General features: G+C 53.7%; 1 protein-coding gene across 5 annotated transcripts in view; it reads left to right on the top strand.

Annotated features, from left to right (window-relative positions):
- Positions 1–19,857, top strand: part of NEURL1 (neuralized E3 ubiquitin protein ligase 1) — a 79,534-nt gene that overhangs the window by 56,804 nt on the left and 2,873 nt on the right. For 4 of the 5 annotated variants that reach the window (XM_077877778.1, XM_077877775.1, XM_077877776.1 and 1 more), the window contains 4 exons: positions 2,411–2,652; positions 2,962–3,283; positions 15,372–16,067; positions 19,625–19,774. In XM_077877778.1, coding sequence (XP_077733904.1) covers positions 2,411–2,652; positions 2,962–3,283; positions 15,372–16,067; positions 19,625–19,774 — 1,410 coding nt within the window. Of the gene's footprint in view, positions 1–2,410; positions 2,653–2,961; positions 3,284–14,781; positions 14,861–15,371; positions 16,068–19,624; positions 19,775–19,857 lie in introns of all 5 variants that reach the window. The other variant, XM_077877777.1, reaches the window with a different exon arrangement.

The raw sequence follows: 19,857 nt of genomic DNA, 5'->3' as shown, positions 1-19,857 counted from the left end.
GGGGGGCTGGGTAGTAGGTGAAAGGAACAGAGGCCCTACAGTTACTCCAGGGATTGTGTTTGCTTATTTTTTAAAAACTGGCTTATTTTACTCAGTGTGATTATTTTGAAATTCATCCATGTCACCACTCATATCAGGGGTTCATTGCTTGTTTAGTGATGAGTACTATTCCATCGTATAGCCCTACCACTAATCCATTTACCCAGCACCAACAGCACCCCCGGGGCTCACAGGCCCCAGTGGAGTGTCTCTAATCCTAGTCTCTAATCCATTTACCCAGAAGCTAGTCAAGCTGTACCTGAGGCTGGCCTGATCCCATAGGACACCTCTCCCAGGCACGGTGTCTATAGGTTAGCTGTGGCCACGCTTTGTGCATCACCCCACGCATCCCATTCCCTCAAATGACCTCCCTTCTGTGCACAATCCAGGGACCACTCAGCCTCTTCCAACTGGGTCTCTCCTGAGCAATTCCAGCCTTCATTGCCTGGTGGCTTGAAAGGCCTTCAATCCTCTTCTGTGATTCCAGTCTTTTCTCCTTAGTGAGAGCCAATGGAGCTCCTCCTTGTTCCAACCCCACCTCCCACACACAGGATGTCCAGCTGGCGTTGGACCGTGACACTGGCATCTGGGAGGCCCTTTGGGAAGAAGGAAGCAAAGATGCAAAGTGATGCAAAACAATGCAAACATGGCCTGGACCAAAGTCTGGGTCTTCCTAGCTCATGACATTCCTTTCTCATCACCCTTCCCTTCCTGTCATCCTCTCCTCCCTGGAACACTCTCCTCCTCTTTAGGGAGTGGAAGACCTCTGACAGGTCTGATGCTGACTGAGCATTCTGCGTTATTAAATCACTGCCTTGGAGGAACCAAACTTTGAAGCATCCCAGAAGGCCTCTGTCTTGGTCTATGATTTCCTCCTTCCCCAACGCCGTCTTCCCCATCCTCCATGTCTCTCTTTCCTCAAGTTGATAACGTGGGCAGGGGCTGCCTTTCCTGGTGGACAGGACACAGATCTTGGGGAAGAAATGAACATCTCCCCTTCCTTGTCCCCAACGTATCAGTGCTATTGAAACATGTCTTAGAGCTCCAGTCACCCCTTGTGGTTGAGGAGGGAAGTGACTTCCCTAAGGTCACAGCCAGTTAGTGACAGACACAAGCCACCTGACACCTCGTCCATGTTTTTTCCTCCCTCTGCCCTGTCTCATGGACACCAACCTCACGTGCTTGTAACATGCCTTCCCCTGGCCATGCCCTGTCCTGTACTCTATCCCATTCTGGGGTATGTAGAGCTGTCTGCAGAAGAAAGCACTGTGCCTCCCTGGATAGCGGTTCTTTTTTTTTTTTTTTTTTTTTAAGATTTTATTTATTTATTCATGAAAGACACACAGAGAGAGAGAGAGAGAGGCGGAGACACAGGCAGAGGGAGAAGCAGGCTCCATGCTGGGAGCCTGATGTGGGACTCGATCTCGAGACTCTAGGATCATGCCCTGAGCCGAAGGCAGGCGCTAAACCACTAAGCCACCCAGGGATCCCCTGGATGGAGGTTCTTGAGGCAGATCCGAGTTCCTCTAGGGAGCCTGGGTGCAGAGGCCCACCTGTGTGCAAGAATATGTTGTGGGCACGGGTGGCATAAAGCAGGAAGGTGGCCTGGGGTGGCAGGGGTGGCCTGGAAGGAGGGAAGTGATGGGCACGGTCCTGGGGCTGCTGCTGCAGAGGCTGCCTCCCCCACCCCCTGGTCTCCAAAGGCAAGCTCCAAGGTCACATGTTCACTGCAGCTCAGCCTTGTCAGCCCAGCTGCTATGCTCCCTCTTCCTTCTCCCCTCCTCCAGGAGGTCTTCCTGAGAAGTGACCTGCCCCTCTGTCCTCTTGGCACTAATCACTGCCATTTTTATTGTGATTCCTGTGTATGTCCCATTTCCTTTCCTGGACTTGTGTCTTCTTGAGAAAGGATCCATGTATGTTTCATGCCAGTACGTCCACTGCCTAAGACAAGGCTTGGTATTCAGTTGATACATAATGAATATTTGCTGACTAAAATAAACGATGGTGGTAATGAGTGGCAGGGCATGGTGGTGCGTGTTGGTAGTAAATGATGATTTATCACCAAGGTGGGCAGTGGAAGGTCGATGGTGGGAAATACTTGTCAGTAGCAGTAGCTAGTCGGTGGTGGTGGGAGGTGATGGGTACAGGGCTAGGGCCAATGGTGACGGCTGATACGTGGAGGTAGATGGTAAAGTGGGGAATAGCGATTGACGGTGGTAGCAGGAGGGTGGTGGCAAAAGGTGCCAGTGAGTGGGTGAGTCGCAATGGTGGCGGACATCCTGGGGCAGTGGGCAACTTCCACCGTGCCCAGCCCTCTGCTGCGCCAGCGGTTTCTCCCACACTCTCGACATTGCGGCTTGTTCCTTTGCAGACTCCATCGGGGGCCCCTTCCCTGTCACCTCTCACCGATGCCACCACAAGCAGAAGCACTGCCCTCCGGTGCTGCCTGGCGGGGGGCTCCCGGCCACGCCACTGCTCTTCCACCCGCACACCAAGGGCTCCCAGATCCTCATGGACCTCAGCCACAAGGCCGTCAAGAGGCAGGCCAGCTTCTGCAACGCCATCACCTTCAGTAACCGCCCGGTCCTCATCTACGAGCAAGTCAGGCTGAAGGTGGGGCCTCCCTCCTGGCTCTCCTCCGCCCCATCCCGCTCGGCGGCCTTCCCTTGGGGCGGCCGCGCCTGCCCTTCTCTCGCCAGCATCCCTCCTCGTGCTCTTCCCCCTTCCTGCTCCTGCCTCAGCCTTCCGTGTGTGACAGAGAAGGGACGGGGGGGGGGGGGGGGCTGTGGCCACAGGGGCCGCAGGCTGTCCCCGGACAGTGGGCAGGCTCGGGAGGAGGCCCGCTGGGAGGCGCCGGGTCCCTCGGCCGGCCGGGCAGGGCTGCGGGGCAGGGGTGCCGTCTGAGGCCATCTTCTTCACCAGATCACCAAGAAGCAGTGCTGCTGGAGCGGGGCGCTGCGCCTGGGCTTCACGAGCAAGGACCCGTCCCGCATCCACCCTGACTCGCTGCCCAAGTACGCCTGCCCCGACCTGGTGTCGCAGAGCGGCTTCTGGGCCAAGGCGCTGCCCGAGGAGTTTGCCAACGAGGGCAACATCATCGCTTTCTGGGTGGACAAGAAGGGCCGCGTGTTCTATCGCATCAACGACTCGGCGGCCATGCTGTTCTTCAACGGCGTCCGCACGGCCGACCCGCTCTGGGCCCTGGTGGACGTCTACGGCCTCACGCGGGGCGTCCAGCTGCTCGGTGAGTGCCCGCGCCCTGCGCCTGCGAGCTGGGGTCTGATGCGGCATGGGGACCCCTCCCCCAGGGCCCAGTGGGCACGGGGACAGCACAGGGGACCTCCGTGGCCCCGTGAAGCCACCCATCCTTCAGGCCCGCAGCTGGGCCGGGGGCGCCTGGGGGTCTTTCTGCCGTTGAGGTTGTGCCTCTGAGCAGTGCACAGGCGTCCGCATCGACAGCAGCCGCAAAGCTCCCCCAGCTCCAGGAAGTAATGAATATTAATCATCGGAATCATAGCTTGGTGAGCACTTCCCACGGGCCAGGCACTTTATTATTGCTGTTCTCCCAGCAACCACTCTCTTAGTGGGCCCTGTGGAGGCCAGACGTCAAGCTCCAGGAGGTTAAGTCATTGGCCCCAGGAGGTGCAGCAGGTGAGTGGGGGAGCCAGCACGCAGTCCCAGGTCAGCCCCTGGCCCCTGGGCTCTGCAGCCTCCCTGGGAGGCCCAACCCCACCCTAGTGCTTCCTGTAGGGGTGTAGGTGAAAGGGGTGAGGGGGCGCAGCAGAAGGCACTAGGGTGGCTAAGACTTTTCTGGCTGCTCCTGGTGCCCAATGTGAGGGGGGCAGCTTCAGGGGAGCGAGAGGCAAGGAGGCAGCCTAGGGTGGTAATGGGCCGGGCTTCCTGACACACGTGGACCCTAAAGGGCCAGGGCTGGAAGGGGCCTCGGAGAGTGTCAGGCTACCTAGAGTCACACACTGAGTTGGTGGCTGGGTTGGAACTAGAATCCAGGTCATGTGACTCCCAGTTCAGGATCACTCTCACCTTGCTCACTTGTGCACGTGCTGGCAAGTGTGCGTGCACGCACATACATGAACTCTGGGTATAAATCAGCTCACGGGCAAAGTGGCTGTGTCTCTAGGCAGAGCCTGCATAAGCCTCAGCTTTCCCATCTATGAAATGGGTTGGGGGTAACAGGAAGGGAAATTAAAGAGGCTGTAAGTAAGGTGCCCAGCACAGCCAATGCTCAGCCAGTGCTTGCTCTTTCCATCTCCCATACCTGGCCCCCATCTCCCTGCAGAGAAAAATGCCATGGAGGCAATTGAAAAACTTTTTTTTCTTTCTTTCTTTCCTTCCTTTCTGGATTGAGCCAAGAAACAGTGAAGCTCTTTTCAAAACACCTTTATTTGAGTAAAAAAGACAGGGAAAGCAAAAACAAATGAGTAATTGTCAGAAGCCTTTCTGTTGAGTTCCAAACATCAGGAGGCTATTTTTATTAATTGATAGTTTGGGAACTTTCTGTTTTTCGACTCAATAAAAGTGTTGCTGTATTTACATGGACAAGTTAAGAGCCTGAGACTAGGCTCTCCCAAGTCAGTAGGTGAAGAAGGAAGCCCAGGCTGCCTGAGAAGAATCTGCCTTCCTTTCCCCTGGTGAAATGGGGGCTTCTCCAGGGCCTCTTACTTGCTAGAGGCAGAAAGGGCAGTGCTTCTGCCCTGGGCCACAGAGTCAGACCCAGCCAGCTGGGATCCTGGCCTTACCCTGTACTAGCCGTGGGACCTTGGTTTCCTTAACTGTAAAATAGAAGTAGGTGATAATAATAACTGTGCTCAGGGTTCTTTTGAAGGCTTAGGGAGCTGAGTGACATGAAGCAGCTTACACATAGTAGGTATTCAGCGATCATCAGTCTTCCCCACCCACCCAAGGTTCAAGTGAACACTTCCTGGCTGCTCTGAATGTCCGCAGGGCCTCATACTTTGAGACACTAGAATTCCAAAGCCTGTTTGTGCTCCAGCCTGGACACTTCTGTCTTAGCTTCAGTCTTCTCATCTGTAAGGAGGTTGTGAATGCTGTGACTTAGCTCAGGACTGGGCCATGTGGCGAGAGACAGAAGTATCTCAGCTCTTAAAACAACTTCTAGTCTTGTTGTTGGGAGGAGGGTAAAGGAAGTAGGGGCAGCATTCTTGCTTTCCTCTTTCCTAGCAAAGAGTACCTATTCCTAAAGATCAAAAATCCCACTCCGGCATTAAGGCCCAGCTCAAAAGCCACCTCCTCCCTGAAGCCTTTAAAAGCTGAGTTCTCTTCTCTGTTTCTTGTGTCCCCCACCACATGGTGCCTATACATCTCTCACTGAGGCATTGCCTCAGCTTTGGCCCATCCATAGGTCTTGCACAAGATGGGGAGGGCTTTGAGGGTAAATCCATGTCTGACCCCGCTGGCTTTCTCTCCAGAGTGGAACCCTGTGTCTGGTGTGTGGAGGACACAGGATTATTTAGGGGGTTGGTAGGGGAGGGGAGTGGGAAGAGCGGGTAACTTGTTAGATAAAGGAAGGTGGTGGGAAGTGAGGTAGGCCCATCCTCGCTCACAGACAGCCCAGCCTCACTGGGAAGCGAGGGAGACAAGCAGGCGCTCCAGACACAATCAGGGCATAACCCAAGGGAAGACAGTACATTGTTTAGTGCTGTGGTCATAGGATCCTTTCCATCTGCTGAGATGGTCTCCTTCCAGCTATCTCATTTAACCTCAGCAGCTGGCCCTGCACAGAGTGCTTTTCATCCCCATTCGTCAGGGAGAAAATTGAGACCCATGGAAGGCTTGGCTTGCCCATGTCGGGACGTGCAGGGCTGGGATTTGAATTGGGTGTTCTGATGCCAAACGCAGTACCTTCCCCAGTAAACTTCTAGCAGGTTTAGGTATGGAGGGAGGCAGTAAGTCAGAGGTGGCCAAGGTCAGTGAGGGAGGATGGAGTCCAGAAACGGTTCCTGGAGAAGAGGGCTTAGGCTGGACCTACAAGTTCCAGAAGGGTATGGGGAGGGGGTGAGGAAGGGTCATGCCAGGTGAGGTGGGGCTTCCGAACCACAAGGGCCTAGGAAGTGGCCTGGAGAGTGATCTGAAGGGCCCCACCCTGGGGCAAAGCCCGGGTGGCCTCACTGGGCCTGGCCCTGTTACCCCTCTTGCACTATAAATGGGCTTTTCAGTTGCATCTGGATCTCCCAGCAGCCTCCTCTCTGTACCTCATGTAAGGTCCCAGCAGATTCTTGTCCGGAGTTGTAAATCACCATAATCCCTGGGCCTTTTCAAAGACTGATGATGGCCCCTGAATTCAGTTAGCAGATTAACATATCTCTTTGTTTTGTTCTTCCTAAATTGATTTCTTTTTTTGTGTAACACAAAAGAGATCCATCCAAGATATCTTCCTGAGCACTGCTCTACACCCTCATTCGGTGGTCTCCCCCCTGGGATCCACCTGCTGCCCTGTATGGTCCCAGGGTCAGTCTCCTTCACTGTCCTCTGCCTACCCCACGTCCCTCACCCCGCCGCCCATGGCTGGATCCCTCCAGTGCCTCTGGCTTTCCTGCCCTCCCTCCTCAGCCATCTTTGAGTTTCCCCTTCCCCTGAGAAGTCTCTCTCTGCCTTGGCAGCTCTGAGGACCAGCTTGTCTTTCCTGAGGTGACTGCCTCCCAAACTGGTGTCTCATCTTGAGTGACTTCCTGCAGGGCATGCCCCCTCCTTTCCTGCCTGTCTCTGGGACCTGTGGCCGAAATCTTCCAAACCCTACCTGGCCTATATCTGCTCCTCGGATCAGAGATATCCAGGGGTACTTGGCACCTGGCAGATACGCAAGTCAGGCCATGGACCGATTGGCTGTCTCTCCTGACAGAGTGCAGGGGGCTTCCCCTGAGTGACAGCCCCAGGCGGGTGCTCCATCCCAGCCCCCACTGCCCTGACATAACCTGGGCCCACGCCGCCGTGAACCCTGCAGGTCAGCTTCATGCCTTCAAGGCTCCCGATATACTGGAGTGCAGGAGATCACTACTTGCCTCGGGGTGCCCTGGCCCAAGCCCGGGATGGTATTTCCAAGAATAACAGCTTCCTATAAGGAAGAAGGATCTGCCAGCAACCAAATAAACACAAGTTTTATGGGGTGATTAATACTTGGAGAGATAAGCTCGTATCCCAGTTTTTCAAGGTCTCCCTGCTCCTCTCAGAAATGTTGGTTCGGGAAGAGCAGCTGTGGGTCCTGGCAGAAAGCTGGAGCCAAGACTTCACTTACAGGGTGCTCTGATAGCTCCGTGTGCCCACCACAGCCTGGGTCCTCTGCAGGGTGTGTGTGTGGGGTGGGAGGGAGTGGACAACACAAGAATTGAAAACCCAGTCCCTTCTCTTGAAGGCTGTTTACTTTGGGGGACACACCATATAACTGCTCAGAGGTGACCTAAACCCAATTCGGCAATGAAATGTGGCTGACGCATGAAACTGTGTGTTGGGGGTGGTACAGTTGGGGAGAATTCCAGGACTTCCCGTAGGAGATGAGTTGAGTTTCAAGTCAGGAACCAGACAAGGTAAAAACGAATGGACTGGTTGGGGAGGAACAATTAGGCCAGATGGGAGGGTTCTACATAGGCACAGGTGTGGGAAATTCGCAGTTAGGGAGCAGAACCTTCAGGGTGGGGAGCGCAGTGAAGAGGTAGTAGGTGAATTCAGGAGAAGAGTGTGTGCACAGGTAGGGGCACAGTGCGTGCCTCCCAGTGGGGAGAGAGCCACAAAAGCAGAAAGTTTCTGGCAGCTTCTGTGCTGTCAGGTTTTTCAAAAGGAGAAAATGGGGCCCAGAGAGGGAAGAAGGGCCTTGCCCAAATTCTCCCACCTAGTCAGAGGCCAGGCTGGGCCTGGAATTCCTATCGCCCAGGCTGATCTGGGCATAAGGTCAGCATGAGAAAACATCACCACATCAAAATGGTAGTGGCTGAGCTCAGAAGGGCACTAGGGGGCCACTGAGGGTGTGCTCCCGAGGCCTCATGGCGTTCGGCTTCATCCCAACCTAGGCACGGGTTTGCAAGTCCTGGTAAGAGACCTGCTTACTGAAGAGAGAGTTGTACAGAGACTCTCAGGGGAGGGTAGCTTTCGGAGGGGCAGGCTGCTGCTGCTTCTGGGCTGGTCTCTGGGCTGGTGGGCCAGCCTGGCTTCTCTGCATGGAGCTAAGCCCAGCTAAGCCTGGGCCCTCCCTGGAGCTAAGGTCCTGGGTTAGGTCTCCTGTTCAGGATGTGCCTTGGCTTGGCGGCACAGAGTGTGAACCATGTTGGCCAGCAGAGGACCACGCTGCCATCTGGGGCTTCCGCTTCGCAGGCTAAACCAATATTTACCTTTGGCTGTGGCTGCCAGGGGCTGAGAGGCAAATATTAGTTTAAGGAGGCTGAGCAAAGCGCTGGGGATGGAGGAGAGAGCTGAGGATGCTGATGGCCATTTCTTCCTTTCTGAAGTTTTCATTTCTTCTTGACTGAAACAAAATTTTGTTGTTCCTCCTGCCTCAGAGACTCTTCTGGCACTTCTTTCTGCTCACCCCAAATTCTGCTAATCATTGTTGGGGCTTAGCACCAAGACCTCCCCTCCACCAGAGAGCCTTCCTTGACCTCCCCTGTTCTTGTGACCCTTCCACCACCTGAGGCACGTGGAGGCCTAAGTGGCTCCAGTAATTCTGCATCATGTATTGTCCTGCTCTTTAGGAAAACAGCATAAATCCTTTGTAAATATTATAAGGAAAGTTGTTATTGCACCCATATTGCAGGTAAGGAAAAAGAGGCTCAGAGAGGTCTGATAACTTGCCCAAGGTCACACAGCTTGGGAGAACTGGGCCATGGGCCCAGGAGCGTGGGCTATGTTACTACCTAGCGTCTCTAAATATGAGTCCACCTGGTCCCCCTGTGGAGTCTGGGTGCCCCCCAGGGGTGGGGAGTTGGCCCTCCTGTGTCTTCCAGGGTAGACCTCACGAGAGCTCAGGACGTCAGGGATCAGCTGCAGAGATGGTTGGCCAGAGTCCCCTCAGTGTTGGCTGGATGGGGAAGTGGGGGGTGCCCAGCATCCTGACTCAGTGGTGAGGGTGGTCTACCTGCCTCACAGTTCCCTGAAGGCTTTTGAGGGCTTCATCTAGTTCTCTTCACAGTGCCCTCTGTTTTTTGTTTTTTGTTTTTACCAGAATGAATATATGAAAAGTGCAACCAAAGATAACTGGCAATATTAAACTATTTCTAATATCCAGAAATGGCAGTTTCAGATTTTCCAACTAGTAATCTCTTTGGCTCAAGATACGGTTTTGAGGAGCTTGGAGAGACCTGGGGTGCCTAGGGTGGTGCATGTATAGCAGAGGAGCTGGGGCCTTGCAGTCAGTACTGGGGACAAAGCCCTCATTTCAGAAGCAGGAGACCTGACTGAATCAAGACTTGCCATGGCCACTCACTAGCTCCGAGCCAGCCTCCCAGCTCCTCTGTGCCCCAGCCACCCCATCTGTTATTTGGACATCATTACACACGTGCCATTTATTTCTCAGAGGGTCTGTGAGGCTCATGGATGTATAAAAGTGTTTACACAAATGGCAAGGGCTATTGCTTTTAGGTTAAAAAGGAATACTTCATTTAAAAAGACCACCAAATAGACAACTCCCAAGCCAGTCCTGTCCTTAGAAGAGGAAGCCTTAAAATCAAGTCCCTGCATCTGGGTGAAATGCAAACCATGCTATCTAAATTGTGTCTTGGAATAAGATCTATGGTTCTCCAGCTGGGTTCCTTGGAACACTGGGGTTCCAGAACCATCTCTGAGGGGGCTGAGTTGGCAGGCCTCTGTGGCCTCCTCTTACACTTCAACCAGAGCTTTTGGTTTTATTGGACAGATTTCACTGCTCAAAAGAAAAAAAAAAAAGTTTGAGAACCATTAGACCAGATGAGTCTGAGAATCTCTATGTCTAAGATCCTCTGTCTTGAAGATTCCATAAATCTTAGAGTTTGTGACTCCAAATGTTTCTGGGATATTCTACCCTTCTCTCCATGAGCCTCAAAAAGTATTTGTTTCTCCTAGCTTCCCTGTGGTAGAGTTCATATGGAGAGGGTGGAGGCGGGTGTGGGTTTCGGGGCGCTGCCCAGGATGGGTGGAGAGACCCCTTCCCTGTGCACGCCGTGTACTCGCCCCTCTGGGCTCCTTCCCCTGCCCCATGCCAGACGCTGCCCAGCAGGAGGATGTTTATGGAGACAGTAAATGGGCTGGCAGCGCCTTCTAAACGGGGGCCAGCAGATACCCGCCAGCCGGCCTGCTGCTGCAGGCCGACCCGTGGTTAAAGATTATCCAGCGCTCCGGATGTGAGAATCTAAACAAACAAGACTCTTGGGCTGATGGCAGGCCCCGCTTCAAAGGAGCCCCTTGCCTGCCCCCCGACGGTCCCTGCACCAGTGCCCAGGCCCTGCCTTGGTTGTCCGGCACTGGCTGGCAACATGGGGGAGGGCCCGCTGGGTCCCTGGCCAGAGCTGGCCCCAGGGCCCTGGCCTGGCCCCTCCCCTCCTCTCCTCTCCCTTCCTCTCTCCCCACTGGCCCTGCTCAGATTATTCTCTGGCGTTTGCTAGTATGGTTTTCCCACTGAGTGCCTCTCAGTTCTGTTGGTCCAGACTCTCTTGTCCTTCAGGGCCCAGGTCAAATCTTGTTTCTTCCAAAATGCTGTCTCTGGCTCACTGTGAAACAGGAAGGGGACCTCAGGCTCTATGGGAGAGCGTTATCCTAAAAGGGATATTTATCCTAAAGAAGAGAAGGCTCAGAGGGGGCGCCAGGGAGCCAGTGTGGGACAACTATGGATCCATGCAAGGAGAGCTTTCCCAACAGTTATGGGTGTTCAGAGACATCAGATAGCCTTGGGATGTGGCAAGCTTCTTGTCCCCGGGAGCATTCTAGGCAAGGCTGGGTGAGAACTTGGCAGGGATAGATGGATTTCCTCTGGAGACACTAAGAATTTTGTAAGGAAATTATATTCAAATATTTTCTTGCCTTAAAGCTTTGATCCTCCCACAGCCCAGTGGCTCCCAGGGGCCCAAGTACTGGCTTCTCCTCTCTTTAACCGCTGCCTCGGCCTGGGCACACAGTGGGTCAGCACGTGGGGGATGGCAGTGCCAGCTTGGCCTCGCTGCCCTTGTGGGGCCTGCTTATTTCTGCCCTGGCCTAAAGTATCCATAGGGCCGCTGCCAGGCACTGGATTAGGCAGGAGCTGAAGACTGACAGATTCCTTCCTGAAAGAGGGGACACTGAGAGGGGAGCAGCTGAGCAGCTTCTCCTGTGGCCTTGAGCTGCTCCTCCCTCGGGGCTGCCACATAAACACCTCCAAAGTTGGCAGCCGTGTATCCCAGGCATGGGTTACATAACTTGTTGCTTCAAAGGGGCCACCGTGCTGCTTGGAGTTACTGGTTGCCCTTTGCCCTTTCCCTACCTTGTAAGTCTGGGCTGGCGTCGGTCCCCGGGTACCCTCCCCGTGGCTTTGGGGGCCTGGACCCTTTCCTGGCTTTCCACCGGATGTTGGCCCAGTCAGCTCTGACCTTCACTGGCCCTTCTGCAAAGGGAGGTCTGAGCAGCTACTCCATCTCGAGTGTCATCTATTTCAGGGCCCTGCACAGCTGGGCACACTGAGGGATGGTTATTTTGGAGCTTGCTGGCGGCCTGCAGCTGCTCCTGACCCTGAGGGGCTGCCTAGCTGGGGCAGAAGACAGACTTGGGCTGGGCACTGGCCCCAGGGATGCCATTTTTAGCTGTTTCCCAGGCTCTCCTGTACCTTTTCTCCTAACTCCTCCAAGATCTCAAGCAAGGCCAAAGGGATCACTTTCCTGCCCCTTCTCCCTTGCTTACCACCCCCTACTGTTTCTCCTTCCTTCTCTTCTTTCTCCTCTCATCTCCACTGTATAGCTTCTTCTTCCTGGTCCTTAGTGATATATTCATGACTGATGTAAAGTCCTGCTGCTGTAGGTTGAGAAAGTTCATTGCCTGGTATAGAGGGACCGAACGTTGGTTGACAGACAACCTGAGTAAGCACTAGTACCTGAAGTTATCCAGGGGTCCCAGAGGCTCCCCACTCTGCCTCCAATCCCCACAACATCATCACAACACAGGTATTATTACCCTCATTCTCTAGCTGAGTGGCCTGAGGCTGGGAGCTAAGTTTAGCTACTGGCCACCATTCAGGTGCTGGATTGGACGTTTAAACCCAGGCCTGTTATCACCCCAGTGCCCATGCACTTCTGAGCCATGGGGCATGTAAACAATAACAGTGGCTCCTTTAACCTAGTGATTATTATGTGCTACTTTTCTAGATGCTCTGTGTAGCTTACTGCATTTTAACTTCACAACATCCCTTCTGAGGGAAGTATTAGAATACAGATTTTTTTAAAAAAAGATTTTATTATTCATGAGAGACACAGAGAGGGAGGCAAAGACACAGGCAGAGGGAGAAGCAGGCTCCCTGCAGGGACCTCGATGTGGGACTCAATTCCGGGTCTCCAGGATCAGGCCTGGGCTCAAGGCGGCGCTAAACTGCTGAGCCACCCGGGCTGCACTAAATAAATAAAATCTTTAAAAAAAACTCTAGAAGTATAGTGTAAATATCAAGGAGGTAATGACCCCACTGTGCCTTGAGCTGGGCAGGAAGCATCTGGAGTACTGAGTCGGTTCTGTTCATTGTCTAAGAGGTGGGAAGGTGTGTGGTGGGTCTGAGTGTATCCTGAGGGGAGCTGCTTTCCTTATGGGGCCAGCATTGGCACAGAAGGACACTGAAGCTGAGAGAAGTCAAGTAAATCTACCCAATATATCCTCGGATACAAGGAGGTAGATTTTAGTCTAAGAGAAGGAAACACTTTCTTAGAGTGGCTCAACAGTGGCACGGGCTGCCTGGGAGGCCCAGAAGCGGGCATATTCAAGAACAGAAGGACTCCTGAAGGGGCAGAGTTCAGGGGAGCGCATGTCCAGCCGCATTCAGAAATCTGTGCTGCCAGTCTGCCCAGCTTCATGGGCCCTGGGGCTGATTGTCCTGAGTGTGTGTGGGGTGAGGTAGGGAGAGGAGTGTGGGAGTGCATGTGTGCACGAGCCCTGTGACAGTCTTCTTTCTGTAAGCTCTGGCTGGGTATCTCTGAGCCTTTTGTTTTCTAGTCACCCTGCTGTCCCTGTCCCTTCCTCTCTGTCTCCAACCCTGGAGTCCTCTCCGGCCAGTGCCTGCTAGCCCCAAGGGAGGAGGAGCAGGGGCTGTTCCTGGGGGCCCAGGTCAGCCCACCGCCTGTCCCAGGTCCCCACCACTCTCTCAGGCCTCCCCCTCCTGTTTGGACCTCTTTGCCTCTGCCTCTCTGCAGCCCCCAGCCTCTCTGCACCATCGCTGTCACAGAGTCAATTCCCTGGAATAATCGCATTTTCCAGTTGGCTCCCTCCTTCTTGCCAAGCACGATGCTGGGAAATCCCAACCAGCTAGGCCCCAAGAGGCTTCCTCAGAGAGGCAGGGGGCTTGGGGGAAGGGCCCAGCATGCTCTCCCTTCCCGGGCCCAAACAACACTTTTCCAGGAAGGGGCAGGGGGAGAACAAAAACAAGGAGGCTTTAGAGATTGTCTCTAAATTCAGCTGGAGCTGATTCTGCTTCAGCTGCCCCTACCAGTCCAGTCTTCCAAGCTTCGCTTCCACGCTGAGCACCCCAGCCATCCTTACCCAGGTCCTGGAGAGAAAGCACAGATTCTCCCTTGGGGAGGCTCGGAGAAAAGGCTCCCGGGGAGGGATTGGCCCATGATGCGGTCTACAGTGCGTGGGACTAACTAGCCAAATTTGGGGATTCTGACCCCCACAGATGGGGATCAAAAAATAAGGAGGGCTTTGAAAGCCAAGAATGCGGTGTCGGGAGTTAGACAGACCTAGCTTCAGTCTTGGATCTGCCGCTTGGTGGCTGTCACATCACATCTCTGAGCTTTATCGCCATAATGGGAACACTTCCATGGGATGTTTTAAGGATGAAATGCAGGGGTAATTCATTATGCATGATGACGTTTATTATAAATGCTAGGCCTCCATAAAGTAGGACATAACACAGCCATTAAAAAGATGTGTTGGAAACACGGTTATTGACATGGAAAGGTGTTCAGGACGTAGTAAGTAGAAAAGCTAGTTTTGAAAAGCAAAGTTGTATAGCAGGGTTCTTAGCCTGGAGTCCATCCCCACAGAAGGCTTTATGTGATTCACAGATGCCCTGAAGTTATCCACAGAATTTAGGAAGAATGTGTGTTTTTCTGAGGACACACGTCAAAGTCACTACATTTTCAAAGGGATTTGTTACCCATAAGAGGTTAAAAGGTTATATATAGCATGATTCAGTTTTTGTATTAGAAAAAGTAACTGAAGGGACACCCGGGTGGCTCAGTGGTTGAGTGTCTGCCTTGGACTCAGGTCATGATCCCGGGGTCCTGGGATCCAGTTCCACTCCCCCTGCAGGGAGCCTACCTCTCCCTCTGCCTATGTCTCTGCCTCTCTCTGTGTCTCTCACGACTAAATACATCTAAAAAATTCATTTTTATAAATAAAATCAAAAAATTTAAAAAATCTTAAAAAGTAACTGAAGAATATATTGAGGGAAAAAAAAGAAAAAAGCTGGAAGGTATACCCAAGTATTAAGAGTATTTTTCTCCGGATTGGTGGGCTGAGAGGTGATTATGTTTTCTTTTTTTTTTTTGGCTGGACTGTCTTTCCTACAAAACACAGTGTGTCTCGTAATGATTAAAAAGGGAGAGGGGTTGATTTCCAGTGAAGTCACCTTCAAAAGGAAATGCTGGATAAATTCGTAAGTTTAAGTTCTCGCAGCCTCAGTGCCCTGCGGCAATGATAACTGGAGAAGAGGTACTTGTTGGGAGGAGACAGACTTATGCAAAGAGCTGTTGTGGGGAAGAGGGTTCCCTCTGACCTTGGTGGGGGTGGGGGTGGGGGTGGGTGTGGATGTCCGCGGTGCATTCAGCCGGTCACTCACTGCTTGTCCTCTCAAGTGCTCAGCGCTGTTGTAGCTGTTGGGGACCGAAAGGGAGGGCCCAGGAGTTAAATCGATAACTTAAAAAAAAAAAAAAATAAGACTTATAAGCGTGCCATTGAGAAGGGAGGCTCTTTCATTTTGGTGCCCCTCCTTGCGGCCTTGATGCTCAGCTTCAGCAACTAGTTGGAGGCCTGCGTCGCCGCTCCCCGCGGCCTCCCGGGCCTGTTCCCCGCGGCTACCGGCGGGGGGGGGGGGGGGGGGCGGGGCGCGGCGCTCGCCCGGCCGGGCCCCGCGTGACCGCGCCCCGTGTCTCCCGCTCCCGGCGCAGACAGCGAGCTGGCGCTCCCGGACTGCCTGCGGCCGCGCTCCTTCACCGCCCTGCGGCGGCCGTCCCTGCGCCGCGACGCCGACGAGCCGCGCCTCTCCGTGAGCCTGTGCGACCTCAACGTGCCGGGCGCCGACGGGGACGGCGACGACGCCGCGCCGGCCGCCGGCTGCCCCATCCCGCAGAACTCGCTCAACTCGCAGCACAGCCGCGCGCTGCCCGCGCAGCTCGACGGCGACCTGCGCTTCCACGCGCTGCGCGCCGGGGCGCACGTGCGCATCCTCGACGAGCAGACGGTGGCGCGCCTGGAGCACGGGCGCGACGAGCGCGCGCTCGTCTTCACCAGCCGGGCCGTGCGCGTGGCCGAGACCATCTTCGTCAAGGTCACGCGCTCGGGCGCCGCGCGGCCCGGCGCGCTCTCGTTCGGCGTCACCACGTGCGACCCCGGCACGCTGCGGCCCGCCGACCTGCCCTTCAGCCCCGAGGCCCTGGTGGACCGCAAGGAGTTCTGGGCCGTGTGCCGCGTGCCCGGGCCGCTGCACAGCGGCGACATCCTGGGCTTGGTGGTCAACGCCGACGGCGAGCTGCACCTGAGCCACAACGGCGCCGCGGCGGGCATGCAGCTGTGCGTGGACGCCTCGCAGCCGCTCTGGATGCTCTTCGGCCTGCACGGCGCCTTCACGCAGATCCGCATCCTCGGTGAGTGCCCCCCGCGCCGCCCCGGGGGGACCCCGGGAGACCAAGGCCGCCCCGCTGCCCCGCCAGGCCTTGGGGGCGGGGGGGGGGGCGAAGAGTGTGGACCACTGAGTTTCACTCTCGGACACGATTAACCCGTGTCCCCGACACATGCACGATGCTTAAAAACAAGGTTTCCACCAGCAATTAACTTTGTGAGGCGCAGTTTCCATTCCTGCACGATGGAAATTAGAGCCTCTGCGTCTTGAGGACGGCTGTGTGTCCAGACGAGAGAGCCGTAGGGGACGTCCGCAGTCCGCAGCCAGCTGTTTGCGCGGCGCCGTGCCTGGGTCTCGAGCCTCGGGGGGGGGGGGGCGGGGGGGGGACTTGGGGAAACCGGGCTGCCGGGCTCTGGGCCTTTGTTTCCTGGGATGGAATGGACTGGTGGATGTGGACTTGCGGATATTTCTCAGAGCGCCCTACGGCATAAGAAAGGGTCCTTGGTTGAAAAGTTTGGAAAGTACTGAGTTGACAAAAAGTGTGTGTGTGTGGGGTGCTTCACTGCAGAACTTCTCAGAGCTTTTAATACATAACGTGAATCTTCAAGGACGTTATGGTTATGATGTACAGCTTTTTCTGAACGAATGTGGCCAGAAATCTTCTTTTCACAAAGCCTCTCCAGGGGCCTCTGTTTCCCCAGGGTGCACAAGTATGCATACTTTGCCAGAGCTGGTCTTCTTTTTTTTTTTTTTTTTTTTTTATGATAGGCACACAGTGAGAGAGAGAGAGAGGCAGAGACATAGGCAGAGGGAGAAGCAGGCTCCATGCACCGGGAGCCCAACGTGGGATTCGATCCCGGGTCTCCAGGATCGCGCCCTGGGCCAAAGGCAGGCGCCAAACCGCTGCACCACCCAGGGATCCCCAGAGCTGGTCTTTTCCAACAGCTGCGCTAGACTGGGCTAGCTCCATTACATTCACAACGAGGCCTACTAAAGTGCAGAGTTTTGAATCCCACCTGCAGAGATTTTGATTCTGTAGATGTTGGATAAATCCAGATAAGATCTGAATTCTTTTTTTTTTTTTTGTAAGATTTTATTTTATTTCAAGAGAGAATGAGAGAGCAGGGAGGGGCAGAGGGAGAGGGAGAGAGAGAGAATCCCAAGGAGGCTCTCCATGCTCAGCGTGGAGCCACACACGGGGCTTGATTTGACAACCCTCAGATTACGACCTGAGCTGAAATCAAGAGTTGGACACTTAACTGACTGAACCTCCCAGGCCCCCTCTGAATTAAAAAAAAAAATTATTGATTGATTCATGAGAGGCAGAGAGAGAGGCAGAGACATGGGCAAGGGAAAAGCGAAGCAGGACTTGATCCCAGGACCCCAGAATCACACCCTGAGCCAAAGGCAGAAGCTAAACCACTGAGCCACCCAGGTGCCTGAATTCTTTTTTTTAAGCAGGTTTGCTCAGGCAAGTTTGGAGATCTCTGGGGTTCATAGCCCCATCCTAGACCTCACCCCAGGAGGCTTTGTAGACAATGTATGTGAGTGAACGTGTGTTACGCTCTAAGGTTGGTATGTCTGTGTGTAGGCACACGTGATGAGTAACTGAAAGCATGCATATTGCTGTTGGTGATTGTGAGCGTGTTAGAGTTTGTGAAATTAGATAAAATATGTGGGGACTTCTTACTCTGCAAAGAGACCAAATGAAGATGCAGTGAAAAATAAATTTGAAAAGGAATGAAAAGAAATGAGGCAAGGTGCTAAGAAGTTATGATTGAGGAAAACGGATCAGTAAGAAATGAAAAGAAATCAGGAAGGAAAGAAGTTGGGGTGAAAATTCAGGATGGAATAAAAAGAAATCAGACTGGGGTGCGGAAAAAAATCAGGCTGAGGTAAAAAGATACTTGGCTACACTCACTGGGAGACACTGCTCCTCAGACGAAGGAAATTACATAAGGGGAGGGTACTCTCCCACCTCAGCACCATCTAATAATAGATAAGTAGCTTTCCAATGAGACTTCTGTTCCCCAAAGAGGCTTACTAGACACAGGAGAAGCTTAAAAAAAAAAAAAATCAGGGCTTAAATGTCCTGAGAGGTAAGTGGGCCAAGGTGGGTGTTTAAGAATAATCATCTAGATATATGTTAAACGATGTATGCTAACCAGAGGGCAGTTGGGCTGTAGAAGAGCTGGGCATCTCAGTCAGCAAATTGGTGTTTGGCGATCCTGATGGACTGCAAAGGAAAAACAAGCCAGGGACAGTGTGTGAAGGGTTATTATTTACCTTACAGAGGAGTGGTTGGCTTCATGAAAGGCCTAAGTGAACTAAGAATGGAAGGATATTTCCTATCCTCCAAAACTACTGCCAGTTTTGTACTTAATGATGAAATGTGAGAAACGTTCTCATTAAAGTCAGGAATATCATAGGGATGCCTTAAAGTATTGTTCTGAAAATGCTAGCCAGTGCAATAGGGTAAGAAAAGGAAATACAAAGTATGAATTTCTGAAAGAAGATGATAAAATTAACTTGAAAACTATTAACACTAAGAGAAAACCCATGGATATCTAATGAATACTTAGAAACAGTGAGTATTAAATGAATTAGAACACCTAATGATGAAAAGGATCTCACAGAGCATTTATGTGTAGGGCAATGTGTTAGAGCCTGTGGGAAAGTCACAGGTGAATATAATTTCCTGCTTTCAGGAGGCTCATAGTTCACCTGGAAACAAGGCTGTTTACCTGGGCAAAGAACAAATAATACCCCAGCTCTGTGGTGGTTTAGTCCCATGTATGTGGTGTGTGTGGCTGGTCAGTGCTAAGTAAGTAATGTGGTTTGTGGGGGTGGTCAAAGGTCCCCAGAGGAGGAGCTTTGAGGACAGCCCCAAGGGGCTCCCTGGACAGTTAGGTCTTTGAGGGCAAGGGCTCTGTCGGTATCATTCTCAGTGTTATGTTTACACAGTGGATGGTACCTAGTAGGTACCTGGTACCTTGTTGAAGGGAGGAGCAAGCAGGGAGGAAGGAAGAAAGGAAGGTGAGGAGAGGAGTGGAAGGAGAGAAAGGAGGGAAGGAAGAAGGGAGAGAATGTAGCACAGAATGAGCTTAGGAGATGCTGAAGGGCATCTGAGAGGTGCCAATGCACAGGAGAAGGTGGGGGGCTATGTGGGGTGGCGATGGAGCCAGCACAGGGTTTGGAATAGGAGGGTCAGGCTGGGACTGGAAGGGCGCTGTTGGGCAGGAGGAGGGGACTTTGTTGTCTAGCACGGGAAACCTTGAAGGTGAGGATGCACGGGGAGGGTGGAGGTGGGATTCTAGGCGGGGGGGCTTGTCTGGAGCCTGCTGATGGAGTAACGACAGAGCATGAAGTGGGCCTCCAATTTGCAGGTGGGAACAGAGCTGGGGCCGGGCACTGGGCCACTTTATGGAATCCTGCCCTGAACCCATCCAGTGGCTGGGCTGTGTGGTCGTTGCTGTGTCAGCACTTTCTCTCCTGGGAACCTCCAGGAGGGGTGGGGACCTGAGCTTTCTCCCAGTAGGCCTCTCAGTGGCTCATGCGTCCCCCCACCCTTGCCTTCTGCAGGCTCCACCATCCTGGCAGAGCGGGGCATCCCCTCACTGTCCTGCTCCCCTGCCTCCACACCAACCTCGCCCAGCGCCCTGGGCAGCCGCCTCTCCGACGACCCCTTGCTCAGCACGTGCAGCTCCGGACCCCTGGGAAGCTCTGCTGGCGGTAAGTAGGCCGACCGCTCGGAGAACCCCTGGCTGAGGCCGGCGTGTGGCCTCTGGGTCAGAGGCGGGCCCTGGAGGAGCTGG

Source organism: Canis aureus, chromosome 29 (assembly GCF_053574225.1).
Source record: "Canis aureus isolate CA01 chromosome 29, VMU_Caureus_v.1.0, whole genome shotgun sequence".
Lineage (NCBI taxonomy): Eukaryota > Metazoa > Chordata > Mammalia > Carnivora > Canidae > Canis > Canis aureus.
Note: the sequence above shows the minus strand (reverse complement) of the source record. Positions and strands in the feature narration are given on the sequence as shown.